We start from the raw sequence: 23,896 nt of genomic DNA, 5'->3' as shown, positions 1-23,896 counted from the left end.
CCGGAGGATCTTACCCCCAGAGACAGAAGTCTTTTTAAGAAGGATAAGAGAGGCCAGCCATTTTCCCCCTTCTGCTGAGCTTAGGGTTATTGCTGAAGGGGCATGGAAGCAGCCTAAAAGAAGTTTTTCTATTCCTAGGAGATTCTCCTCCCTGTATCCATTACAGGAGGAGGAGGTGGTTCGCTGGGAGACTATTCCCAAGGTGGATATCCCTATTGCCCGCTTGGCAAAGCATACCTTACTCCCAGCTCTTGGTTCAGCGTCCCTTCCGGACGCCAATGACCGCAAGGTTGAATCCCAGCTTAAATCCATTTTTGCGGCTGCGGGTTCTTCTTTCAGACCTACATTTGCCTCAGCTTGGGTGGCTAGAGCCATGGAAGCATGGGCAGACCAGCTGGCAGAGGCCTTACAGGACTCCGAACTTCTTCCCCTAGCCCTGCATTTGAAGGAGGCTTCGGGGTACCTTTTATGAGGCAGCCCAGAACTCAGCGGCGGTTTCCTCTTCCATTCAGACGGCCTCTATTTCAGCAAGAAGGACGCTATGGCTGAAATCCTGGGAAGGTGATGCGGAATCAAAAAGGTCCGTTGAAACTATTCTGTTTTCTGCAGCAGGTTTGTTTGGCCCGGAATTAGATACCCTTATTTCACAGGCAACGGGAGGCAAAAGCACTTCCTTGCCAGTATATTCTTACAAAAGCTGCAACCCACGGGGCAGCTCTTTCCGTCAGCCCTTTCGGGGGACCTCCTCTCATAGGGTACAGTCCTTTTAGAGGCAGACAATCTAATTCTCGAGGCTCCTCCACTAGGGGAAGATCCTCGTTTGCATCTAAGCGCCAGGTCTCCAAGACCCAGGAGAAGCCTGCGTCCTGATGACCACCCTGTACCACAGGGGGCACCAGTGGGGGGACGTCTGTCTCTGTTTTGGGAACAGTGGGCAGCGTCCTCCCAAGACCCTTGGATCCGGGGAATTATTTCAGAAGGGTACAGGATAGACCTGTTGGGCCCGGCTCCACAGTGTTACTTCCAGACCCCGCTACCCCGGGATCCATTAAGAAGACAGGCTATACAGGATTGTGTCGCTTCTCTTCTACTTCAAAAGGTCATCTGCAGAGTTCTAGATTGCCAGAAAGGTCGGGGTTTCTATTCCAACCTATTCCTAGTCAAGAAGCCGGACGGCTCCTTTCGTCCCATCCTAAACTTAAAGGGCCTCAATGTTCACTTAAGGGTGGACAGATTTCGGATGGAATCTCTGAGGTCAGTGATAAACGGCCTAGAGAAGGATCAGTATATGGCGTCCATAGATATAAAGGACGCATACCTCCACGTTCCCATTTGGATCCACCATCAGTTCCTTCTCAGATTCTCGGTGGGATCATTCCACTACCAGTTTCGGGCCCTCCCCTTCGGCCTCTCAACTGCGCCAAGGGTCTTCACGAAAATTATGTCAATAATGGCAGCATGTCTTCACCTGCAGAGAGTTCAGGTTGTTCCTTATTTGGACGACCTACTCATCAAGGCTTCCTCAGAGAATTGCCTACTTCATCATTTATCCCTCACCCGGGCGGTTCTCGAGGGCCACAGTTGGCTGATAAAGTCAAAGAAATCCCAGATGGTTCCGTGTCAGCGCAGGGTTTTCCTGGGACTCATCATGGACACCAGCAAACAGAGAGTCTTTCTCCCAGTAGAAAAGATCAGCTCTATTCAGACTGTAACTACTCAGGTTTTGTCTTCCCCAAGCCCCTCAATGCATTTATGCATGAGGCTACTCGGAAAGATGGTGGTCTCCTTCGAGACCATTCCCTTCGGTCGAGCCCATTCTCGATGTTTCCAGTGGGATCTATTGTCGAAGTGGTCAGGATCACACCTACACCTGGAGCTTCAGAAGATCTCCCTATCTCCGAGGGCGAGAGAATCTCTTCAGTGGTGGCTGGTTCAGGATCACCTGAAAGTGGGCAGATCCTTCGCTCCATGGTCGTGGATCATAGCTACGACGGACGCCAGCCTGAAAGGTTGGGGGGCGGTAATCCTGCACCTCCGACTCCAGGGACGTTTGGTCGGTTCAGGAATCAGCGCTATCAATAAATGTTTTAGAATTGAAGGCCATTCTCTTGGCCCTCAGGGGAGCACAGTCCCTTCTTCTGGGCCACCCGGTCAGAATTCAGTCCGACAATGCCACGGCCGTGGCATATGTCAACAGGCAGGGAGGAACCAGGAGTGCAGCTGCCATGGATATTGCAGCTCAAATATTGGTTTGGGCAGAGCTATATGTTCCAGCAATATCTGCAGTTTTCATTCCAGGTATAGAAAACTGGGAGGCGGACTATCTAAGTCGAATCCAGATGACGCCGGGGGAGTGGTTACTCCACCCGGAAGTCTTCCAGTCTCTGGTTCGGAAGTGGGGTCTTCTGGACATAGATCTCATGGCCTCCAGGCACAACAGGAAAGTTCCAAGGTTTTGCGCAAGGGCATGAGATCCCCTAGCGGTGGCAGTGGATGTCATGACTATGTCATGGGAGTACAGGATGGGATACCTGTTTCCTCCAATTCCCATGCTTCCTCGCGTCCTCAAACGAGTAAGGCAGGGCGGTCTGCCAGTAATACTAGTAGCTCCCTCTTGGCCGCGCCGAGTGTGGTACGCAGACATATTGTCCATGGCGGAAGGACCAGGGGTCCACCTTCCGCATCGAGACGACCTTCTTCTGCAGGGTCCATTCCAGCACCAGAGTTCACCTCAGCTCAGTTTAACGGCATGGCTGTTGAAGCCAGCCTCTGGAGGTCTAGAGGTTTTTCTTCCAGTGTAGTTAACACTTAGATGCAAGATGAAACAGGTTTCCTAGCTAACATCAATCACAGGATTTGGAAGGCCTACATTAGGTGGTGCGAAAACAGGACATGCAATTCGTCCGCTTATCGTATTCCTCGCCTGCTAGCTTTTCTTCAGGAGGGCCTGGAAGCAGGTCTCAGATTAGGTTCCCTAAAGGTGCAGGTATCGGCACTTTCAGTATTTTTTCATATGAAATTAGCTGATTTGCCAGATATTAGAACTTTTCTTCAGGGAGTCTTGCACATACAGCCTCCTTATGTACCTCCTACAGCTCCATGGGATCTCAACATGGTACTGGATATGCTCAAGGGGCCTCCATTTGAGCCTTTGTGCGAGGCAGATTTAAAGTGGTTGACCTGGAAGGTCCTCTTTCTTTTGGCGATCGCATCAGCTCGTAGGGTTTCTGAATTAGGAGCCTTGTCCTGTCGAGAACCTTATTTGGTTTTCCACGAGGACAGAGCGGTGTTAAGGACCCTTCCTTCTTTTGTCCCTAAAGTAGTGTCAGCTTTCCATCTTAACCAGGAAATTGTAGTTCCGGTTTTCTCATCTTCTCATTCAGATAATCATTCTATGGATAAGTTAGATGCTGTTAGGGCTCTCCGCATATATGTCAAAAGAACTTCCCAAATTAGACGTACTGATTCTCTGTTTGTCCTTTATGACGCTAATAAGAGAGGCTGGCCAGCCTCAAAACAATCCATCGCAAGATGGATTACGTCTACCATCAGACAAGCATATATAAAGGCTAACAGTCCTGTGCCGGAGAGACTTGCAGCCCATTCCACCAGATCGGTAGGGGCTTCGTGGGCAGCAAGGAATGGAGCTTCTGCAGACCAGCTTTGCAGGGCAGCCACCTGGTCCTCTGTCCACACCGTTACAAAATTTTATCAGTTTAATGTTTTTGCATCAGCTGATGCAGATTTCGCTCGTAGTGCTTTACGAGCGGGATTTTCAGAGTAGTCCCACCCTTAGGGGGCTGCTTTAGAACGTCCCCATGGTAAGCAGTGTCCCCCAGACCGGATGAAAGAGAAAAGAGGATTTATGTACTTATGTTAAATCCGTTTCTCTGATTCCGTCTGGGGGACACTGCGATCCCTCCCTTCTGCTTTTCTTCTGTGTGCTCTTGTTTGACTGCCCTTTTTATCCTGGGGCTTTTTAAAACTAACTGGACAGGAAGAGGCAGGGGGATTGTAGAGGGAAGGGGTCTGCCAGCAGTACTAAAGTTTAACTAGTTAGGTGCCAACTCCCAAGCTCCCCTCCACAACCCATGGTAAGCAGTGTCCCCCAGACGGAATCAGAGAAGCGGATTTAACGTAAGTACATAAATCTTTATTTTTAAATGGAAAGCCCCTTTTTAAATAAAAATAGCGAACCAACAGAAATGCCAGATTAAAGATAGACAAAAGGAGCCAGCAAACGTTTAAACCACAGGCACTGTGGATTAAACGCATCAGGCCTATTCAGTCTTATTTTGGAAAACTTGTCAAGTTAGTTTCTATACATGAAAACGTTTAAAGGGAGTGTAAAATGAACTAACCTAATGCGGTGTTAAATGGTGGGTAGGTTATTGCTCAATTTCCAGTTGAGGAAAGTTGTTTGTGTAAGGTGGTTGAAGGCAAGGACTGTGTGCGATGGTAAATCATGTTTGACAATGACCTCATCTGACCGTGCTAATGGCACCAGATATTCAAGTACTATAGAGACTTGTTTTGTTTTTCGTTTTTCAAACGTGTGTAGGCAAATCTAAGCGAGCGGTCTCGCCAGAGATTCTGATGGTCTCAATGTATATGGGCACATGTAGTGGAGTACTTGAGAAAGGAAAGTGTTTATATTGGTTTAGCCTACTGTGGATGAGCCCAGAAGTCAGATATAGGAACCTCTATTTAATGGCCTCCGTTCTGGTAGCCAGATATATACACTGTATTACTGCAACTAACTAAATCATGCAATCTTTGTAAAACCCTCATAGAAAACAGCAACATCTTTTATATTGCCGGTCTCACAACAAGGTGACTAACTACTGTACCCTGCTTAGTACAGGCTGATTGTAGACTTGGTGCAAACCTGATAAAAACCTCTGACACATTTATGTCCTCATCCTACAAGATTAAAACCCGATCAGATTAGACAGAACCCTTGAGCGACTGAATTTGTGTCATATTTTTTTTTCTACATTTGTTGCCATACTGATTTACGGTTCTGTGCTTTAGTCTTGTGCTAAACAAGATGTGTCCAGGACCTATGCTGTTATTAGTCTACATAAGAGAACAGTATAATACAAAAAACAGATTGCGCAAATGATGTTTATATATAAAAAAGTATGTACATATAATAAAAACCAGACAGAAAATTCAGCTATCCAACAAACTGATTCTCAACTGGATACATATGTAAACAATAATAGAGTATTCCAAATATTATCACATATGGCTGTTGACAGACATAAAGCGATCTATAGGTATATAATCAGCGAATATCATATGCATGAGAAAACTCAAATAATTCCACAATTTGAACAGATCCGCAACCAAACAGATTGATATATGGTTGTTTCTTGATATTATGAACACAGATTCCGTTCCAAGTTGTTATTCTTCCAGTGGATTAGTTCGCTAGTTCTGATAATAATGTTCCATAAAACAGATATATTGATACATAAATTCACACATGTTTTGCATACTTCTGTTTTGTAAACTAGTAATGCGATGTAAGCATATGCAGCTCATCCGCCGTATAGAAGGTTAGTGCGACTGATATAGTAATCACCACTCTACCGGTCATAGATAAAAATGTAGAGCTTACCCGCCTCAAGAAAGATATAGATCCTGGACACCTATCCGGTGGTATAAGCAGCTTGTTAGAGTCCGGGCTGTGCCTGGGTATGGGCTTGTCTCCGACCGCATAAGCGGCTTTCTGATCCAGGCTGTGCCTGTGTGTGGTGCGCACCACAGAAAAGTATCCGGACTGCAGATCAGATGTAGAAACGTGGATCCTCTAAATATACAAATAGTATAATGCCTCTTAGAGACAATGTTACAGAGTCTTCATAATAACAATGAGGCTAAGGATGAGCACATACTCATAAGGTAGAGAGTAAACTTGCAACGCGTTTCGTCTGTCTGAGCAGACTTTTTCAAGCAGTATAACTGACTCTCATCTTGTGGTCTTTTTATAGAGGAAATGGTAAGTTCATCAGATTAATCACATCCATGTGTTGAGTGGACTAAATTAATGAAACCTGCATATCAATTAGTAAAGCTTAGAACTCCAAGCCATTACTAGTAAATTACATTCACACTAGTATGAATATATACATATGTATAATCTGTCAAAGAAACATTTATTCACAAACACAGCCATATGAGATTAATGAATCAATATATACTCTGAACACATCATACAAACAAATATAGTAATAGTAAAAAAGTTTAATAACAATAAAATTGGATAATAATAATAAATAAAATTAAAATAAATTAAATTTAAAAACCGTTTACAAATACCAATCATTAAACTCCATAGTTTCGTTCAGACCTTCTGGGTACATGGTTTGGAGTTTAAACATCCATGAGACTTCTCCTCTACAGAGTCTCTTGTGAGAGAACAGTGTAATCTATTTCCTTTCACAAAGCCTTAGGGCACACAGAAGAACTGGTATAGCGCTTCTTGGTAACTGGAGTATTACAGGACAGACTCCTTTCCCTTAGAAAATTCCCTCTGCTATCACGGCTGCCGTGTACAGTTCTGTCATTGGATCCGACGAGTTTTCTGTTGATGTTCACCAACTGCGCTTAAGCGTTGATTTCACGTAGATTGTTACAATGTATGTTAGGGTTTGTAAACTGTAGCTTATAAATCCTATCCATTGTTTCCACTCTTGACAGACAGCAGGCGCAGTCGAAGAAGCAAGTGGCGAAGAAAAGTACGTCATTCCGCCCTGGTTCGGCGGGATCTGGCCAGACGTCGCCATTGCCGAGCGAGCAGCCACCTGTTCTACGTCCTATACTGCCAAACCTGCAAGCCCAGGCAAACCAGCCTATCCAGCCAATCCAGACTCTCCAGCCCATTCAAACTATCCAAGGAATCCAGACCATACAACCTATTCAGACAATACACACCATTCAACCCAATCATACTATCCAGGCCATACAGATAGCACAAACTAACAGGTGAGTTTTTGTGGTCTATAATTGGCAGTATTTATAATTCATAATATGTACACAGAACCAAACATTCATTACTGAAATAATTCATACTGTAAATGTGACTAATAATAGGGGAGGCAGGATTACATATAGAGCTCTATATCGTAGACACCTACATGCAGTGTATCGGTCCATGGAAATGCAGCATGTTACTTCACTAGGACCCAGAGATGTCATGAATCCCCTTCAATTCTCCAATGGCAGCCATTACATTTGTCAAGTTCCTTTCTAGTTTAGGTAGACAGGTTAAATAAAAATGTCCCAGACAGTATATAATGCTGCGCCTTCTCTTCCTCTGCATCTCTTCCTGTCTCTTGTCAAGGTAGTGTTTGTCATATTTTTAATAGTGTAGTACATCTCCAGGACCACCTTTGTGGTCTCGGAGAGGCGACATCCGTGGTTTGAGCCGAGGACTGGGCTGCCTACTAAGGGATTATGAGTCCGTTAACCCCGGGAGCAGATCTGGAGTAATTTTACAAAATTTTCAAAACTGCGCCAGATAACTGACCTCGACGCTCTGTTCTGGTGCATGGCGGGTCACATAATGGAGGACCAGGCAGACAGGGCTTGGAACCACCTTTACTGTGATTTCACGGCCAGATGTCTGCCACAGAATGGAACCTGACTCCAATCCAAAACGGTCAAAGGACTCGTGCTAGGAAAACACCCAAGTTAGCTGTCCTTTTTTGTTCATACGTTGCACTGTAGCTATAGGTATATCCTGTCCTTTCAGTACTCTTGTAGAGTCTGTGGAAGGAAAGCAAAGTACAACAGCATCGAGTTTGTGGAGTCTGTGATAAACCTTTAACAGCCGAATCTGATGGGGTCTTTTGTACAATTTAGTTCTCAAGCCAAGGGAAAAAGTTAGCCCCCTGAGCAGTTTATTGAATGTATAACCTGGATGAAGGAGTACTTTGGACAAAGGCTCATCTGTGTGCTATTTAAGCAATTTCTCTGATAAATATGGAATTTGAAGATAGATACTCAGTCACAGTGGGATTCTTCAGGGAATTTAGAAGTTCTCCAGTTATGAAACTGAGGCTCGTAAATCCGCGATTACAGTAAGAAGGGTAGAAATTTTATGGTACATAAAGTTGTGAAAGAACTTGTTCATAAGGAATAGCCTCAGGTGGAAAAGTGTCAGTCTAATTTCAAAGAGATTAGAGTTTATATATCTGTTTAATAATTAACGAGCATAACCATGAAAGAACAAAGACCGAACAGGAACAAAAGAGCGAAAGTATAAAATCTGTAGATCCTTATGAAGGTGTGTACCTTGCTCAGCAGAGGCTCCATGATACACTGCTTAAGAGGACCCCACCAATCTAGTGGAATGCACCCTCACATTTTCAGGGACAGGCTGTCCTGCCCCAATGTCATCCTGGCGAATTACAGATGTAATCCATATAGCAATGCTTTGCTTAGGGGCTGGCCAGTCTTTCTTGTGTACATTGTAGAGAACCAACAGGTCATCTGTCCTATGTAAGTCCTTGGTCCTATCTACATAGTTACTCAAAGACCCAACATGTTCAGAGAGCAAAGAAAACCCTCGTTATCTTCAGACTTATCCCTGTCTACGGCAGGAAACACAATATATTAATTCAGGTGGAACCTGGATACCATTTTGGACAGAAAGGAAGGCTTAGTCATAAGCATGTGCAAGAGCAGTAGTAACTGGTCCAACCTGAAAGAGGTAAGAAACCCCTTTTGACACCAGGAGATGTAAATCTTCCAGACCCTGTGGTCATTCTTGGCCAAAAAAGGCTTTCAAGCCTTGACCGTGGTTTAAATCACTGTTTTAGAAAAACCCTTGACCTTTACAATCCTCTCTTCAAGAAGAATTACTGTCCCCACCCTCAGACTGGTATCTGGTCACCAATGTCCAGTCCCAGATGGTGAATGGGCAACCCCTGTTGAGGTTGTTGCTCCTCAGCTACCACCAGATCGAGACACAACAAGCCTCCAGAGCCAGTATGAACGTCTGCCTGCCTGGTGTCCCTCCCAGATTTGGAATATGTAAGTACACGTCCTTTATGTCCACGGACATCATAAACTTGTCCTGTTCCATGCTGTTGATGACCAACCTCAAGGATGCCATCTTGAACCTGTCTACCTGCATCTGAACGTTTAAGGATATCGGGTTCAAAACAGGTTGACACTCTATACCCCAGCTACAAATTTCATCTGAAATCACATTCAAGTCAGGCATGTCCATGGTCTCTGTTTCCATATCATTTAGATTGTGGGGAGAGAGACTTTTTACAGATGTCCAAGAGAAAGTGACCAGACATTACATGTTGCAAAGTATTCGGGTTATGCGGAGAGGCTTATAATTTTTATGTGAAGCATATTTTTCAGCAAGGGCAAGTAATTTCTGGTTGTGTTCAGGCGCTCAGTTGAAAAAAACAGTTTAGCCAATCTCCTCTTTGGAGACGAATTATATACCATGATGCAGATGTTTTCTGGGTATAAATCTAACCACATGCCACAGGATCTTAGATTAACTGGGGGTGTTTTCATTTACCCTCTTTCTACCAGAACTAGAAGGGAACTTACCCATTGTAAAAGCTGCGATGGAGTATTTTGAGGAAAAGAACTGTAACCTTAATTTGCACTTTTATATGCTGTACGTAACGGGTTTTTGTTTTTTTTGAGTTCTAGCTTTCTGATCACAGAAATAAGACTTCTATCATTGGGACATTTTTTTTAAGGCCATATATTCAAATGTCCGCATTACAGCATCATCTGTTCAATGCATGGCATATTAATAGCTCTTTGCATTGGGGATTTGTAAGCAACACATTTTGTATTCATGCCATATCTATGGTTAAATACACCCCTATTGTAATCTGAAACCTTAAATAATTTCATTAGTCGTGGACCTGTTGACCTCAGAGTGTGTTGAATATAAAAAGTTATTTTATAGATCGCTTGTCCCCAGGCCTACTACTGGCGGAATATAAACTCTGTTACTCTGAACCACAGCTATTTTACAGCCAATCATTGTTTCTTATTAAGAAAACAGGAAGTTGTGTTTATACAAGAAATGTTAGTAATTGTTTTTAAGATTATTTCATAACTATAGCACCACTATTAGAGTTGTAACATAGTAACATAGTTGATGAGGTTGAAAAAAGACACCAGTCCATCAAGTTCAACCTATTTTGGATCTCCTGCGATCCTGCACTTATATTTGAAATTATTCCAGAGTAGGCAACCGCCCATCTGTTTCAATTTTGAAAATCCCCCCAGACTCAAAATTGCAATCCAATTTTTACCCTATATCCACTACTATCCTTCATTTTAAATTAACAGTCGTATCCCTGGATACACCTTTCCGCTAAAAATTTGTCTAACCCTTTCTTAAACATATCTATTGAATCTGCCAACAACCTTCCCTGGCAATGAATTCCATATCTTGACTGCCCTTACTGTAAAGAACCCCTTCCTTTGCTGGTTGTGAAATTTCCTCTCCTCTAACCTTAGGGGATGACCACGTGTCCTGTGTATGGTCCTTGGGGTAAAAAGTTCCCATGAAAGCTCTCTGTATTGACCCCTAATGTATTTGTACATAGTAATCATATCTCCCCTTAGGCGCCTCTTTTCTAAAGTAAACATGCCTAAACTGGCTAACCTTTCCTCATAACTTAATGACTCCATACCCTTTATCAATTTTGTCGCCCTTCTCTGAACCCTTTCTAGTTCCAAATTATCTTTTTTATAGAGTGGTGCCCAGAACTGTACTGCATATTCAAGATGAGGTCTTACCAATGATTTATACAGTGGCAAAATTACACTGTCTTCCCTTGCATCTATGCCCCTTTTTATGCATGCCAATACTTTTTTTGCCCTTGCAGCTGCTGCTTGACATTGAGCACTATTGCTAAGTCTACTGTCTACGAGCACTCCCAAATCCTTTTCCATTATAGATTCTCCCAAATTAATTCCATTTAATTTATAGATTGCGTTCTTGTTTTTGATCCCTGAATGCATAACCTTACATTTATCTGTGTTAAACCTCATATTCCATTTAGCCGCCCAATCCTCCGGGTTATTATATTTTATAGTTGTACTATGGGGCGTGGACAACAAGGCAAATGCATATTGGACTTCCATGGCTCTGTTTGGGGATGGGGTTTTCAAACGACAACATAACTAACCTATTACATGTCTGTCTCTTCCTTTTTCCCAGGTTTGTGACCACTGCTCCACAGTTCCATTTAATTCAAACCAATCAGATGCCGGTTGAGAATAGTTACAAGGCCCCTATGGAGAAGCTCTTCTACCTACCTCACATCTGTAGCCACTCCTGTTTGTCCCGTATCCGTGCTGTTTCACACCGGGGCAAGAACCCTCTGCTGGTCCCTCTACTTTACGACTTCAGGCGTATGACGGCGCGGAGGCGTGTGAACCGCAAGATGGGATTCCACGTCATCTATAAGACTCCGTGTGGACTCAGCCTGCGCACCATGCCGGAGATAGAACGTTTCCTCTTTGAGACAAACTGTGACCTGTTGTTTTTGGAGATGTTTTGCTTGGACCCCTATGTGCTTGTTGACCGAAAATTCCTGCCACATAAACCTTTTTACTACATCCCAGATATCACGTATGGTAAGGAGGATGTACAGCTCTCCTGCGTGAATGAGATAGACAGGACACCTCCTCCACATGTGGATTACAGCAAGGAGCGGATTCCAGGCAGAGGGGTGTTTATTAACACCGGCTTGGACTTCCTGTTAGGATGTGACTGCACTGATGGATGCCGAGACAGGTAGGAGGCAACGATTACGCATGAACCCTTTTAACCCCTTGAGTGCTAAGGATGAGTGGGATTCATGCTCTGCATGACCCCTAAAGTGTTGAGGTCGAGGTCAGTCGCACACTGCATTTAAGGGGTTAAGAAAACCCACAGATCATTTCCTACTGTGATCTGTGGTTTTCTGATACTGCTGGAGGAAAAGAATCTTTCCCGCCCATCAGAAACACGCGTGCGTGCAGACGGTGTCACATTGTGCGCTTACACACGCACCTTCTGTAAAAGTCAATGGGAAATGCCAGGGATTCTGGCACTTGGCTCTTTCAAGTGTGTGTGTACCACTGTTTAATGCCCGCTGAATATTTTCTAAAAGCAGTTTTGAATGGAGAGCTTCTCTGTCGTGCAGCACTGCAGCCTAGAGAGAGGTTTATTGGGCGTTGTAGAAGCCAGAATCTGAATGATTGCAGAAACTATATATTTTGTATACAGCTTCCATGTATGCGAGTTACACTACATAAAGATTATATTCCCTTCTTACAGTCATTGGGTTCAAAACAATGGTCAAGTTCATTATGTTAAAAGCAGTGAATTTTTATGGGGAGAGGGCATTATATAAAAAGAGACGATCCTGTGTTAAGACAATGAAGTTGAGCTGCAGGGCTTAGATTACACTTAGTGGTTCACAGCATTAGGAGATGTACAAAATACTCTGTTTAAACAGATTTCCAAGGAACTGCGGATCATGGTGCTTTTACATTGTAGCACTTAACATTGTTCCTAAATACAGACGAATATAGACATCAAAGCTATGTATGAAAGTCCCAATAAAGAGGATAAGAATTTATTGGTGTAGGTAATCTACAACAATATGATAAGTTGTGACTGTACCGACATTACAGCAAAAAAAATACGAATTGCTGCTTCAAATGTTCCTGGTTGAGAGACAGTGTTATTTTTCCACTTCTAAAAGTCACGACACTGGAAGAAAACACTCCTCCCTTTCCTGCCTATGTGGATTTTTTTTTCCCTCCATTGACGCTGTTATTATTATTATTAATTTTTTAGCACCTCTACTCTGTTCCACATGAGTTGCCTCGTGTATTGTTTTTTTTTTTTTCCATTTTGGAATGATGACCACAGCTGTCCTCTGTTGTGCCGTACTATAGCACCATTTCAGAGGGGCAGTTTCAGCTATCCCAAGGAGGGAGCATGTCATGGGGCTTAAATAGTCCCCTCCATTAACACAAACCCAACATCGAAGTCTCTCACTCCTTACTTCTGTGCATCACCCTGGGATACATAGTTGGATATTTTGCCTATGCCCCCAATGCTCTATCTGTACTGCACCACAGCCTAATGCCTGGTGGTCAATACTGTTTAGGTGTTTCTGGAGCCAGATTGGGCCTGGCCTTTTGTGTACTGTGTTCTGAATTTCCCACCTCTCCTGCCAAGTGCTTGTTAAACTTATATCCTGGAAGCAGTCCTGCCCAGAGACACTCTTGTCTTCTTTTTTTTTTTTTTTTTTTAATCGCTACTGTAATGTTCATCTTGTCGCTACCAATAAATATTGTCCTATGCTATTAATGTGCTTCCAACGCTGAAAAAGATTTAATGGCAAAAGATAGCAGATGGCAAACCATGATGGTGCATAAAAAGGTGTAACAATATACAGCAAAGTATATCTGAATACATTACGCAAGCGCTACCTGGACCTGGCCCCAAGTCCAGATTCAGTCTTGTAGTCTGCAGTCAGGAAGAGATCTAATACTGGCCCAGAGACTTGCTTATATACAGTTTGAGTTAACAAACAAAAACAGTCTTTCTTCATTAGTCCAGGGGTCAAGTCAGTCCAGTACAATGCAGATCATAGGTCAGTTCAAAGGATTCCTCTCCAAAGGTGGGGTGGGGGGGGGCGCAGCTCACTCCAACAGCTGCTTAGGTGTTTTGTCTGAGGGAGCCGACTAAATCCAGTATAAACCAATTTATTAAGATGTGCTGTTTACAGTATTATAGAGTATCAATCTTCTTTTATTCATAACTAGCGATTTCTAGGTGCGATCGCTACTCTGTTAACACCGTATTTCTACTGGTGTAATGTAAATTTATCTTTGCATAAATGACCTTTACATTTTACTAATTAAACTGATGGGAGTTGGTACTGTAGTAAATGTTACTATTTACAAGTGTAAGTGTGTGTTGTTTTTCCTGTGCGGTTTAGTCATTAGATGTAGCATTCTAATCGCAATCGCACGGGAAACCAATATTAATCAATTTAGCCTACTTCATCCAATTTTTCGACTTCCACCTTACATAGTGTCTTACACATTTCTTTCTGTACATAGATATATGATGATGTTTTTGTTTTTTAGGTCCAAATGTGCTTGTCACCAATTGACGATTGATGCCACTCGCTGCACACCTGGAGCACAAGTTAACACAGCAGCAGGTTACACACACAAGCGGCTGGAGGAATGTCTTCCCACTGGGTAAGGATACACTATGATACTGACTGCTCCTGTCAGTCCGTGTGGCTACTCCCTTTATATGTCTGTCTTCAACCGTGGTTGATAGTGGCGGCATTTTTCCATTTACAAAGAAAGAAATTGTCGGTGAATCTGCGATTGCTGGCTGAAATGTATTTGGAGTGGTACAATAACTCATTGCTAATGGTTACATGATGATTACAATAAACACAGCAGACATTTTGAAACTTGGGAAATGCTATGGGGGGATAAAAGCTGATTTCATTACCGACGTCTGCATTACGCGTGAAGCCCTTGCAATGTTGCAGATAGAACTTCAAACCATTGTCAGGTGTTGGAGATGTTACTACGTTTGATGCAGTAGGTACAGATTCCTTGCTGTGTTTTACCTTAGAATGCGGTATACAGTATGTTTTGGATAAACATTCTCAAATCCAGTAATCTGACAGTTCAGAGATTGTAGAACTATTCCAGTTTTAATGTTTGTTTTCGTTTTACAGGATGTACGAGTGCAACAAGAGATGTAAATGCAATATCAATATGTGTAATAATCGGCTAGTACAGCATGGTCTTCAAGTGCGTCTCCAGCTCTTCAAGACCCAGAACAAGGGGTGGGGGATTCGCTGCCTTGACGACATAGCAAAGGGCTCCTTTGTCTGTATATATGCAGGTAAGTCTGATGCGCTCAGGATAGATCTGCTGAATGACCCTGTATTTACTTTTTGTACCCGTGCCTCATAAAAATCAGGTGGATTGGAAACGGACTGCGATCCAGAGGTGGGGCTTCCAGGTAGGTGGCTCCCTTCTCCTCCCGTGCACTACTGTCTGCACGGGAGGAGTGGGTGCAGGGCCCCAGGCACCAGAGAGGGGGTCAGGTGGGGGCTTCCTTGATAGTCCCGTACAAGTCGGCAAGATGGCTTATGGGGGAGTTTTAGGTGACGGCAGCTTCCTTGTATTGCTTGGCCCTAGAGGGAGGTGCAATCTCTGTGCAGCACCTCCTTCTTGGCGGGCTTTCCACTCAAACGTTTTACTTTTTCTCTATTGTCCTTTGCTTTCTTTACTGTTTGTTAGTTTTTGAAAGGGGAGCGCTTCCGGTTCTCAACCTGAAAGAGGAACGACGGCAAAGGTTTTTGCCACTCAGAGTTATTGTGTGCACGGTCTGGCTAGGACACGCAATGTGGAAGTATACACTCCCCATATTGGGGGCTACAACTGAGGTGACAGAACCAGCCTGGGCAAAGTCTTTGACCCTGATGGTGACAGAGCTCTCTCAGCAGTTCGTTGCCAGTAGGGATCCACCCTCCTGCCTCACTTTCTGGCACTTTCAGTGCACACATTTACTACATTTTACATGTTTAACACCATTGTGTCCAGAGATGTTGGCTTAGAGCTTCGCACCTTTTCTCTTAATCCGTTGAGGACACTTGACGCCCTCCATTAACGTGCTCGTTCTGTTTCTTGTTGTAGTTTAAAAACCATTTGTTTTTTGGCACCTCTCCCTCTTATGCTTTACTCCTTTGTTGCTAGCAGCCAATGGGGGAAAAGAGGGGGAGGAGCTTGAGCTTTTTGCCAGTTATTTTGAAGTGCCCAAGCTCCTTATCACCACCTTCTATACCCCAGGGTCTCCCATGGATTAAGAGAAAAGTATTCAATGCAAGTACAAAAATCCAATTTTTTTGTCTTTAGAGGGATTCTAGCACATTATTTTACTTTTAATTGTACAATTGTCCAATGTAAATAGCATGGAATGATTGTATTACAAGACTCTTGGTATTAAATTATCTAATTTCTATGATTGTACTAGTAAGTCTGCTTGCAGAGTTCACCATTCAGTAGAGATGCTGTTATTTCTCTACACTGGTCTCATAATATGTTTATCACTTACTATTAATTCCCCCCTATGTTTTTAAGGGATGTTAGACATGAATTCATAGATTGGTCCTGCTTACAGAAAATGGCTGCCTCCACTGTATGTAAGCACCCTTTTAGTACATGTTGCTATTTCCACCTCAAAACGATGTGGCATGTTGAGGGAAGGTGTGCTTTTGTGTCGGAGTAGGACTCCAGGATTACATGTTTAGTATATAATTGGCATGAAAACTGTTTGTATTGCAAGTAGCTTATAGTGTGTTTGAAAAGAAATTACCTATTTCAGCTGTATATTTCCCCATAGAAACAGCTGTGTACATCGCTTCCTGCTAAAACATCAGGGGCATGTCTTGGCTGTAGGCTGTACCGTAGTAAACCATTACCTTTTCCAGCTGTTGTAAGTCGGAAAAGGCTGTTCCAGCCTTTTCTGACTTACAAATCTCACTATGTGACTGTCCTATTTGATATAGTAGTTTTATTAACGACTGAAGACAAATATAGGGGGATACTTGCTTTAGGTCTTGTGTGGTTTGGTTGCTGCTTGTGTCCACTCACTTTCTTGATCTCTGCTTCCTCACAGGTAAGATCCTGACGGATGACTTTGCAGACAAGGAAGGTCTGGAGATGGGTGATGAATACTTTGCTAATTTGGACCACATTGAAAGCGTGGAGAATTACAAAGAGGGTTACGAAAGTGATGTCAAGTCGTCTTCTGACAGCAGCGGCGTAGACCTCAAGGAAGACCGAGAGGAAGTTTCCGGTAGTGATGGTCAAGAAGAGTCCATTGATGACAGTTCTGATGATAACTTTGGAAAGAACGAGGACATTACAACCAGCTCTATATGGCGGAGCTATGCTACACGGCGGCAAACCAGGGGTCAGAAAGAGAATGGAACCTCAGAGACTGCCTCTAAGGACTCTGCCTTAGCCCGGCAGACTAGCCAAGAAGAGCACACGGACTGCAAACTCCCTGAGGAGACCTCCAAAAACAAGGTGGCTTCATGGCTGAGCTCTAGTACTATGCCTGACACATTTATGGACTCTGATAGCAGGTCATCGCTTAAGATGGGAGACATGGTGGACGCAGAGAAACACCCAAAGAAAGAAGAACATGGAAAGGTGAGGAGGATCTCCTGGCATGTTGGGGGGGGGGGGGGTTATAGGGACAGTATCACTATTTTGAAGGCATTTTCTCTGACTGTTGGTAGATTCATTACATATTTCGCAATTTTAATTTTGTAATTAATCTTAGACAAATGTCAGAGTACCCATATCATATACTAAGAAAGGAACGCCACAGCACTCCCAATCTGTCACCATGCCATATTTTTGATTTGTTTTATATATCTGCCTGCCAACATTTCAGTGTGGTGTAACACACGATCTTCGGGACAGTTGTGATTGTTATTACATTCTAAATGAAATGTTGAAATTATAGTGCTATGGATTGTTTTCTCCTAGAATTAGAATTGCAGTCTTTGCCTGGTATGGTAGGAGTTATTGCTACAGAACAGCTAGAGGAGTCTACATTGCTATATGCTATCCAGCAAACAGTGCTTTCATTAAATTGGAGATTTTACATGATTGGATGGGGTTATGCTCAAATACGTGTCCTTGTGTTTGACACACCACAACAGTGCAGTTTAATATATTAATCTAGATGAGACAAAGCTGTGTGCCAAAATCATTGCAGCTCCCAGCAAGGTACATTATTCTGAATAAAGTTTTAATTGGAAACTTCTGGCTCACAGAAAAGGTAAAACAAAAACACTGGTACTGTGTAACATTTTATCAAAGGGGTAGGAGAAGACCTAGTTCAAATCCTATTCACCTTCAATATTATTATAACGAGCATGGTATTCCACTCCCTTCCACCTTTTAAATATTCTGGTAATCTACTAAGTTCCCTCTTGTCCACCAAGAATCACAGAGGATCTCAAAACAAGAAAATCACATAGCATGTAATGCTGCTACTAGCAAGATATTTCCCTGTACTGTGGATAGTAACCTTGCAACAATGTTTCAACCAGTATTCGGGGCATATTCAATTAGCCGAGATGTTCCTCCGAAAATCTTCAGGTACTACGGTACCTCAACATCGCAGATTTCTCCTTTCATCCCTATGGGGGTGTAGAGAAAACTGCGATGTTACATCGCTGCTGAGTGCCTTCGTGACCGTTCAGGAGGCACAGTGCAGTGTATGGAATATGTCTCAAATTGTCTCTTTATAAGGACTTTGAATTTGTAATTAGATACCACAATTCTATGCACCTTTAAAACAGTCAGTGGAGTCCTCATGGATCATCACACAAGAATTATTCTACCATACATAAACATGAAACCAATAAATAAAATGCACTCACTCCGTGTCATTACATAAAACGCCCGTAGGTTTCCAGAACCGTCTTCCTGTTTGCAGTCTGAGTGCGTCAGAATCCAAGTGGATCCTTTATATGAAAAGTTACTGAAATGTCCAAAAATACCCTCCGACGCGTTTCATGGTCACTTGAGAAAGTGTTAATATACGTTAGTGCATTGATATTTAAAACTTCCCTTTACATTTTATTGAGTGACCCCTGACCCTTTTAGGGATAGACTCCCAATGTTCTTTAAAATTCTGTAACAATGCATTAGTAGAGCCAGGAATCCTCCTATGTTTTACATGCCTCTAATTATGCAACTTTTCGCTACATTGATACTTCACAATGATACATTTAACGTGTTACAGGTAATGCGAAACATCCATTACATCTTAAGAGTGTAATGTTGCTCTTTTCAAGATTCTCTGCTCTCGACAACCTATTGTATATCAAGTGGCTTCCTTATACACAGACTGCATTACTTCTAAGGTCCACGTTCTTCACTATCGCTCCATTCGGAGAGCCATCTCGTGGACCCCACAGCCCATTAGAATATTTGCTGGGAAAAGCTTTTCAGAAGTATGACGATATAATATTATGTGAGACCCCACTCAATGTAATGCAGATGAAAAGATCACTGATTTTTGGGACTAGCTCCCCAACATTTTAAAATATTGTAGCGATCTTTCCAAATCCAATCCAAACTCCTACGTGTCATGATAGGTATTTCCAAATTTGATTTTAAAAAATCTAAAATATGCAATCAATATATGTATGTAACCAATAAAATATATTTTAAATTCTGCATGATATTCTTTCTAAGGAATAGACAATTGCAAAGGATTATAAAAAAAATTATGTAGATGTTCACATTTTAAGCCATCAGATCAGGGTCCTCAATTCGTAAATCCATAATCTCTGCCCATCTCCCCCTCTTCTTGGCAATGTTACCAGCTCTATCACCATATATTTCAAGCCTGTTGGATTACTTTGGTGAAACTCCAAAAAATATTCAGACATATTATTGTCTCTTTGTGATATTCAGCAGGTGTTCCCTGATCCTTATTTTTAAAGATTTGGAGGTTTTCCCTACATAATGGAGGATGCAAGGGCACCCCAAAAGATGAATGTGGTATTGCAATTGATATTATTTTTAATTTGGTACATTTTACCATTTTTTTTCCACCCCTAAATTCATTAGCCTTCTGACCAAACTTGCAGGTTTTAGAAGAAATGCACAGGAAAAATACCTTCAACCTTAAATATCCTTCAATATTGGGTCATTATTCTGAATGCAAAACGCATGTCCTGAAAAAAGCAATCCAATATGTCCGTATACACTCTTGCCCATAAAATGTTACTTATAATGTGAATTATTTGCAGAGCTTTATCTAATTATTTAAACAAGGTATTACCTTGCTGTGTGATGTATTGGCACATTTGTCAAATACTTTTATTTTTATTGCATTTAGGGTACCAGTCTGCCGGATTCCTTCTCTAGGTAACGGTGACATTGACCTGCCTGACAGAAGTTACTGCACTCTTAAAAATCACTCTAAGGAATTGCAAAAACAATAAATATAACAAAATAAAGTATATAGTTCCATTATGCTTAATTTTGCATAACATATTTAACAGTTCCTAATCTGATGCGACAACCTCGAATACTAATACTCTAATAATGGTGTTGTACTGGGGCGAAAGAGCGTATGGCCGTGATGGGAAACCTGATATACTTCAGGGACGGCATGGTATGGCCCTCTAATCTTCAAGAGGGCCGCACTATACTCTTAATCTCGGTAATAAGTTAAACAATATGTTTAATCAAAGAAAGAGACACTTGTCTGTAACAAGGGTTACAAGCTATAACAAACATATCTGACAATTAAGCAAGAAGAAGCGGGGGCCGCTGGTGAAGGATGGGAAGGCCACATCTTGTCCATTACTAGTGTATAGGAAACAGTCTGAGTGACATGGGGTTCAGCATTGTGAACTTTATTCCACATCCATAGCCTCATGCAACAATGGCTAAAATGGTAGAATGCTTCTTTACAAACCAGCGCCTTAAAAAAAGTGTTCAAAAGAGATAAAAATTTGTCTTGTATACATGAACAATTAATCACATTCACAAGTATATCTATAAGATTTCAGGAGCGTCTCAGGACAGTAGCCTGGTCTTGATTGTTATTGTCATTTGTGTGCCTAGTTGACACCTCATTGAACAAGTTGACTCTACCCTTGTCACTGATAAGTCCTACTCATATTACAGCCAGAATGGGGAAAAAGGAGTGTAAGGGTTGCATAGAAGGGAAAATGGTACTTTATAATCTTAAACTTTACACCTAATGTGCTGGAGTTTTTGTCTTGGCACAATCTTTGTTGTGTCTGAATTGTATTGTAACCTGAGAAAACAACTCAGGAGCTGCTGAAGCTTGGTACCCACTGCTTGGTGCTACAGTGACCTCCCTGCCTGATTGTAGCATTGGAAATCACAGCGTCCGCCATTATTACTTTCAAAGGCTGAGCAAGTGCTGTAGTTGTTGTCACCCCCTCAGCTTCACCCATCCCGCCATAATTTACTGTCTGTCTGACAGCCATGTATTAGATTCCGATCAGATGATTTAACAGTCTCTTTGGGCCCACATATGCTATGATTTAAATTGGTTTAGTAGACTGGTAAAATCAATGTGTATAGGCTTCTTAAGAACACAAACCACAGTGACCACCCCGAGGAGATACAATATGCAGATAAAAATATATCAACCTATTGTAAATCCCCTTTAACGAAAAATAATCACTACTTTTATTATGGTATATTTTATTCTGGTGAGTTTCTGGTGTGTATGTATTTAGCTTTAACATTCAATTGTATTTCATACTCTACTTTACACTTTAATGATTACCTGACTTTTTGCTGCCTTGCAGGAGACTGATGAAGCCGGCAAATTTCCTGGGTACGTACAGTTTACTGCACACTTTACTTAAACACACTGGACTCTTCTGTTACAACATAATGCGGGCAGACATTTATAACTCTATTGCTTTGGTCTGTAGGCTTGGAGAGAGCAACAGAGTGTACGGTTATAACCCTTCCCCAGTTAAACCCCACGGTGTGAGCAGACCGATCAGCAAAACCGCCATGCACCAGATGAGACGCCAGTCCAACGCACAGACTAATGATGTAAGCAGGAGATATTACCTTCATTTACAGAGCATGTAACTGTAAATCTCTTCACAGAGCTTGTCCTATGTTGCAGGGATCATATACAGGGGTGTACTTAATGATTCTCCCTCCCTTCTAGCTCTTACCATAAACTAATGGAAGCATTTCTATTAATGCAGTGTACAATATAAAGGCTGCCACTGTTCCTTCAGTCATCAGGTCTTCCGTTGTAATAAAAATGAGCGGCTTCCAAATTTTGCTTACCCTCCAAAGACTTCTTCCTGGGATGGCTGCTTCCGTTTACCCCATTGCACACCCACACTGTATAGTTACCACTACCCATTAAGCACTGTGTGACATGACCTATCTAATGGGTGTTTTAGTCAATAGACTATATGTAGCCTATTGGAGTCCTTAGTTCGGCCAGCCCTAAACCACTTCCATATAATTATTATTGGTCCAGCTGCTTAGAGGTTTGCGTTAAATTTGTGGCCATAATTTCAATTGATGGTTAGCAACAGTTATTTTCAGTCTGTAAAGGAACGTAGACACCATGGGATTATTATCTATGCGTGTTTCACGCTGTTGTCAGATCTAAACAGATAAGGACATCCTTTTTTTTTTTTTTTTTTTTTACTTAAAAGGTTTTTATTAAGTTTTTAGTAAAAGAATATGTAACAAACATGGCAGTTACAACAGAGTACAGTGCATAATGTAGATCCAATAAATCAGTCAGAACTGCCCATAAACAAACAATCAAAAAACAAACAAACAATAACACAAGAAACATTCAAATACACATAAGACAAAGACTTCAAGTGGGAGGGAGACAGACAGGGGGTAAGGACATACTTTTTAAAGGGACTCTCACCATATTGTTGTTTTCGGTGTCACTTGTTGTTCCGAGAGGTTTATTACCGACAACGAGTATATCGACAAACCAATTCCGATTACTATAACAGCGACATTGATTGAATACAGACTTACATTAAAGCAGACAGAGGACATTTCTGACGCCACTGCCATCCAGACTGCTAGAAATTGCGAACATACTGTATGCCGGCACTGCACATTTATGTCCCAAAACAGAACGACATGGCGATTTCTAAATTTAAAGCGGCAATGGCAGGACCCGGCAACGCGACAGTTTAATTTAAGGGTTAGGGTTACGGTTAGTATATACTTTTCTCTGTGCTAGGCACAAAATAATACAAAGAACATTTTTGAAGTTAGTCTTTTTTTATTTATTTTTTTATTCTTTTTTTTTTTTTTTTATATATATAAATATTTTTAGCTCAATATTTTTCAATTTGTTTTGTGCATATTTTTGCTCCAGTGCTAACTATAATTGTTCTCTAGGAGGTTCTGACATTATCCAGCAGCTCCGAGAGTGAGGCTGGAAATGGGGCCAACAGCAAGAAACCTGCCGGTCAAAACAACACTAATGACAGCGATGACATCCAGACCATTTCGTCTGGCTCCGATGTAGATGACAAGAAGAACGTAACCTCCGGCACAGGTAGAGCTGTCTGTCACGTGCAATGTACCCATTAAACTTGGAATCACTGTCACTTATAAGAAGACAACTGAGAATAAGGTAAACAGTGTGTAAATATCTAAGCTGTGTTGTCCTGTTTGGCCAGGCCCTGTAAAGAGACAAGTGGCTGTAAAATCCACCCGCGGTTTCGCCTTGAAATCCACTTACGGTATTACGGTTAAGCCCAATATGCCGTCTGCTGACAAAGGTGATGGACAGAGGACTACACGTCAGTTTTATGATGGAGAGGAATCCTGCTACATAATCGACGCCAAGTTGGAAGGAAACCTGGGGCGATACTTGAATGTAAGAAGTGGATAAACATTGTGTGGTTTGTTTGTTGTTAAAGTTTTGTTATTAAAGCATGTCAGAATGATTAAATATCAGCTGAAGCTGATAATATTTATTTTATTGTTTTTAAATAAAAAAATATTTTTATTTTCTGTGTGTGGTGCTTTAGAAGATAAGAACACCCCCCTCTTCAGAGGACTCATCCCTCTCTCTCTATCCTATTACAGCACAGCTGCAGTCCTAACCTATTTGTTCAGAATGTATTTGTGGATACACATGATCTGCGCTTCCCCTGGGTGGCTTTCTTCGCCAGCAAGTAAGTGCCTAATATTCTGCTTAGAGTCACTGTGATATTAGATGCAGAAAGTTTGCTTGTCTCCGCAGGGGTGTTACCTTACTCCACTAACT

The 23,896-nt window shown here is 42.1% G+C and overlaps 1 protein-coding gene across 1 annotated transcript in view; it reads left to right on the top strand.

Annotated features, from left to right (window-relative positions):
* The window catches only part of LOC142108712 (histone-lysine N-methyltransferase SETDB1-like), a 57,881-nt gene that overhangs the window by 29,313 nt on the left and 4,672 nt on the right, over positions 1 to 23,896 (top strand). Inside the window, 10 exon segments of the mRNA XM_075192549.1 lie at positions 6,709 to 6,993; positions 11,222 to 11,800; positions 14,155 to 14,271; positions 14,769 to 14,938; positions 16,718 to 17,256; positions 21,423 to 21,451; positions 21,552 to 21,678; positions 23,020 to 23,179; positions 23,304 to 23,503; positions 23,716 to 23,804. Of these exon segments, the coding sequence (XP_075048650.1) occupies positions 6,709 to 6,993; positions 11,222 to 11,800; positions 14,155 to 14,271; positions 14,769 to 14,938; positions 16,718 to 17,256; positions 21,423 to 21,451; positions 21,552 to 21,678; positions 23,020 to 23,179; positions 23,304 to 23,503; positions 23,716 to 23,804 (2,295 nt within the window).

This window comes from Mixophyes fleayi, chromosome 12, assembly GCF_038048845.1.
Source record: "Mixophyes fleayi isolate aMixFle1 chromosome 12, aMixFle1.hap1, whole genome shotgun sequence".
NCBI lineage: Eukaryota > Metazoa > Chordata > Amphibia > Anura > Limnodynastidae > Mixophyes > Mixophyes fleayi.
Note: the sequence above shows the minus strand (reverse complement) of the source record. Positions and strands in the feature narration are given on the sequence as shown.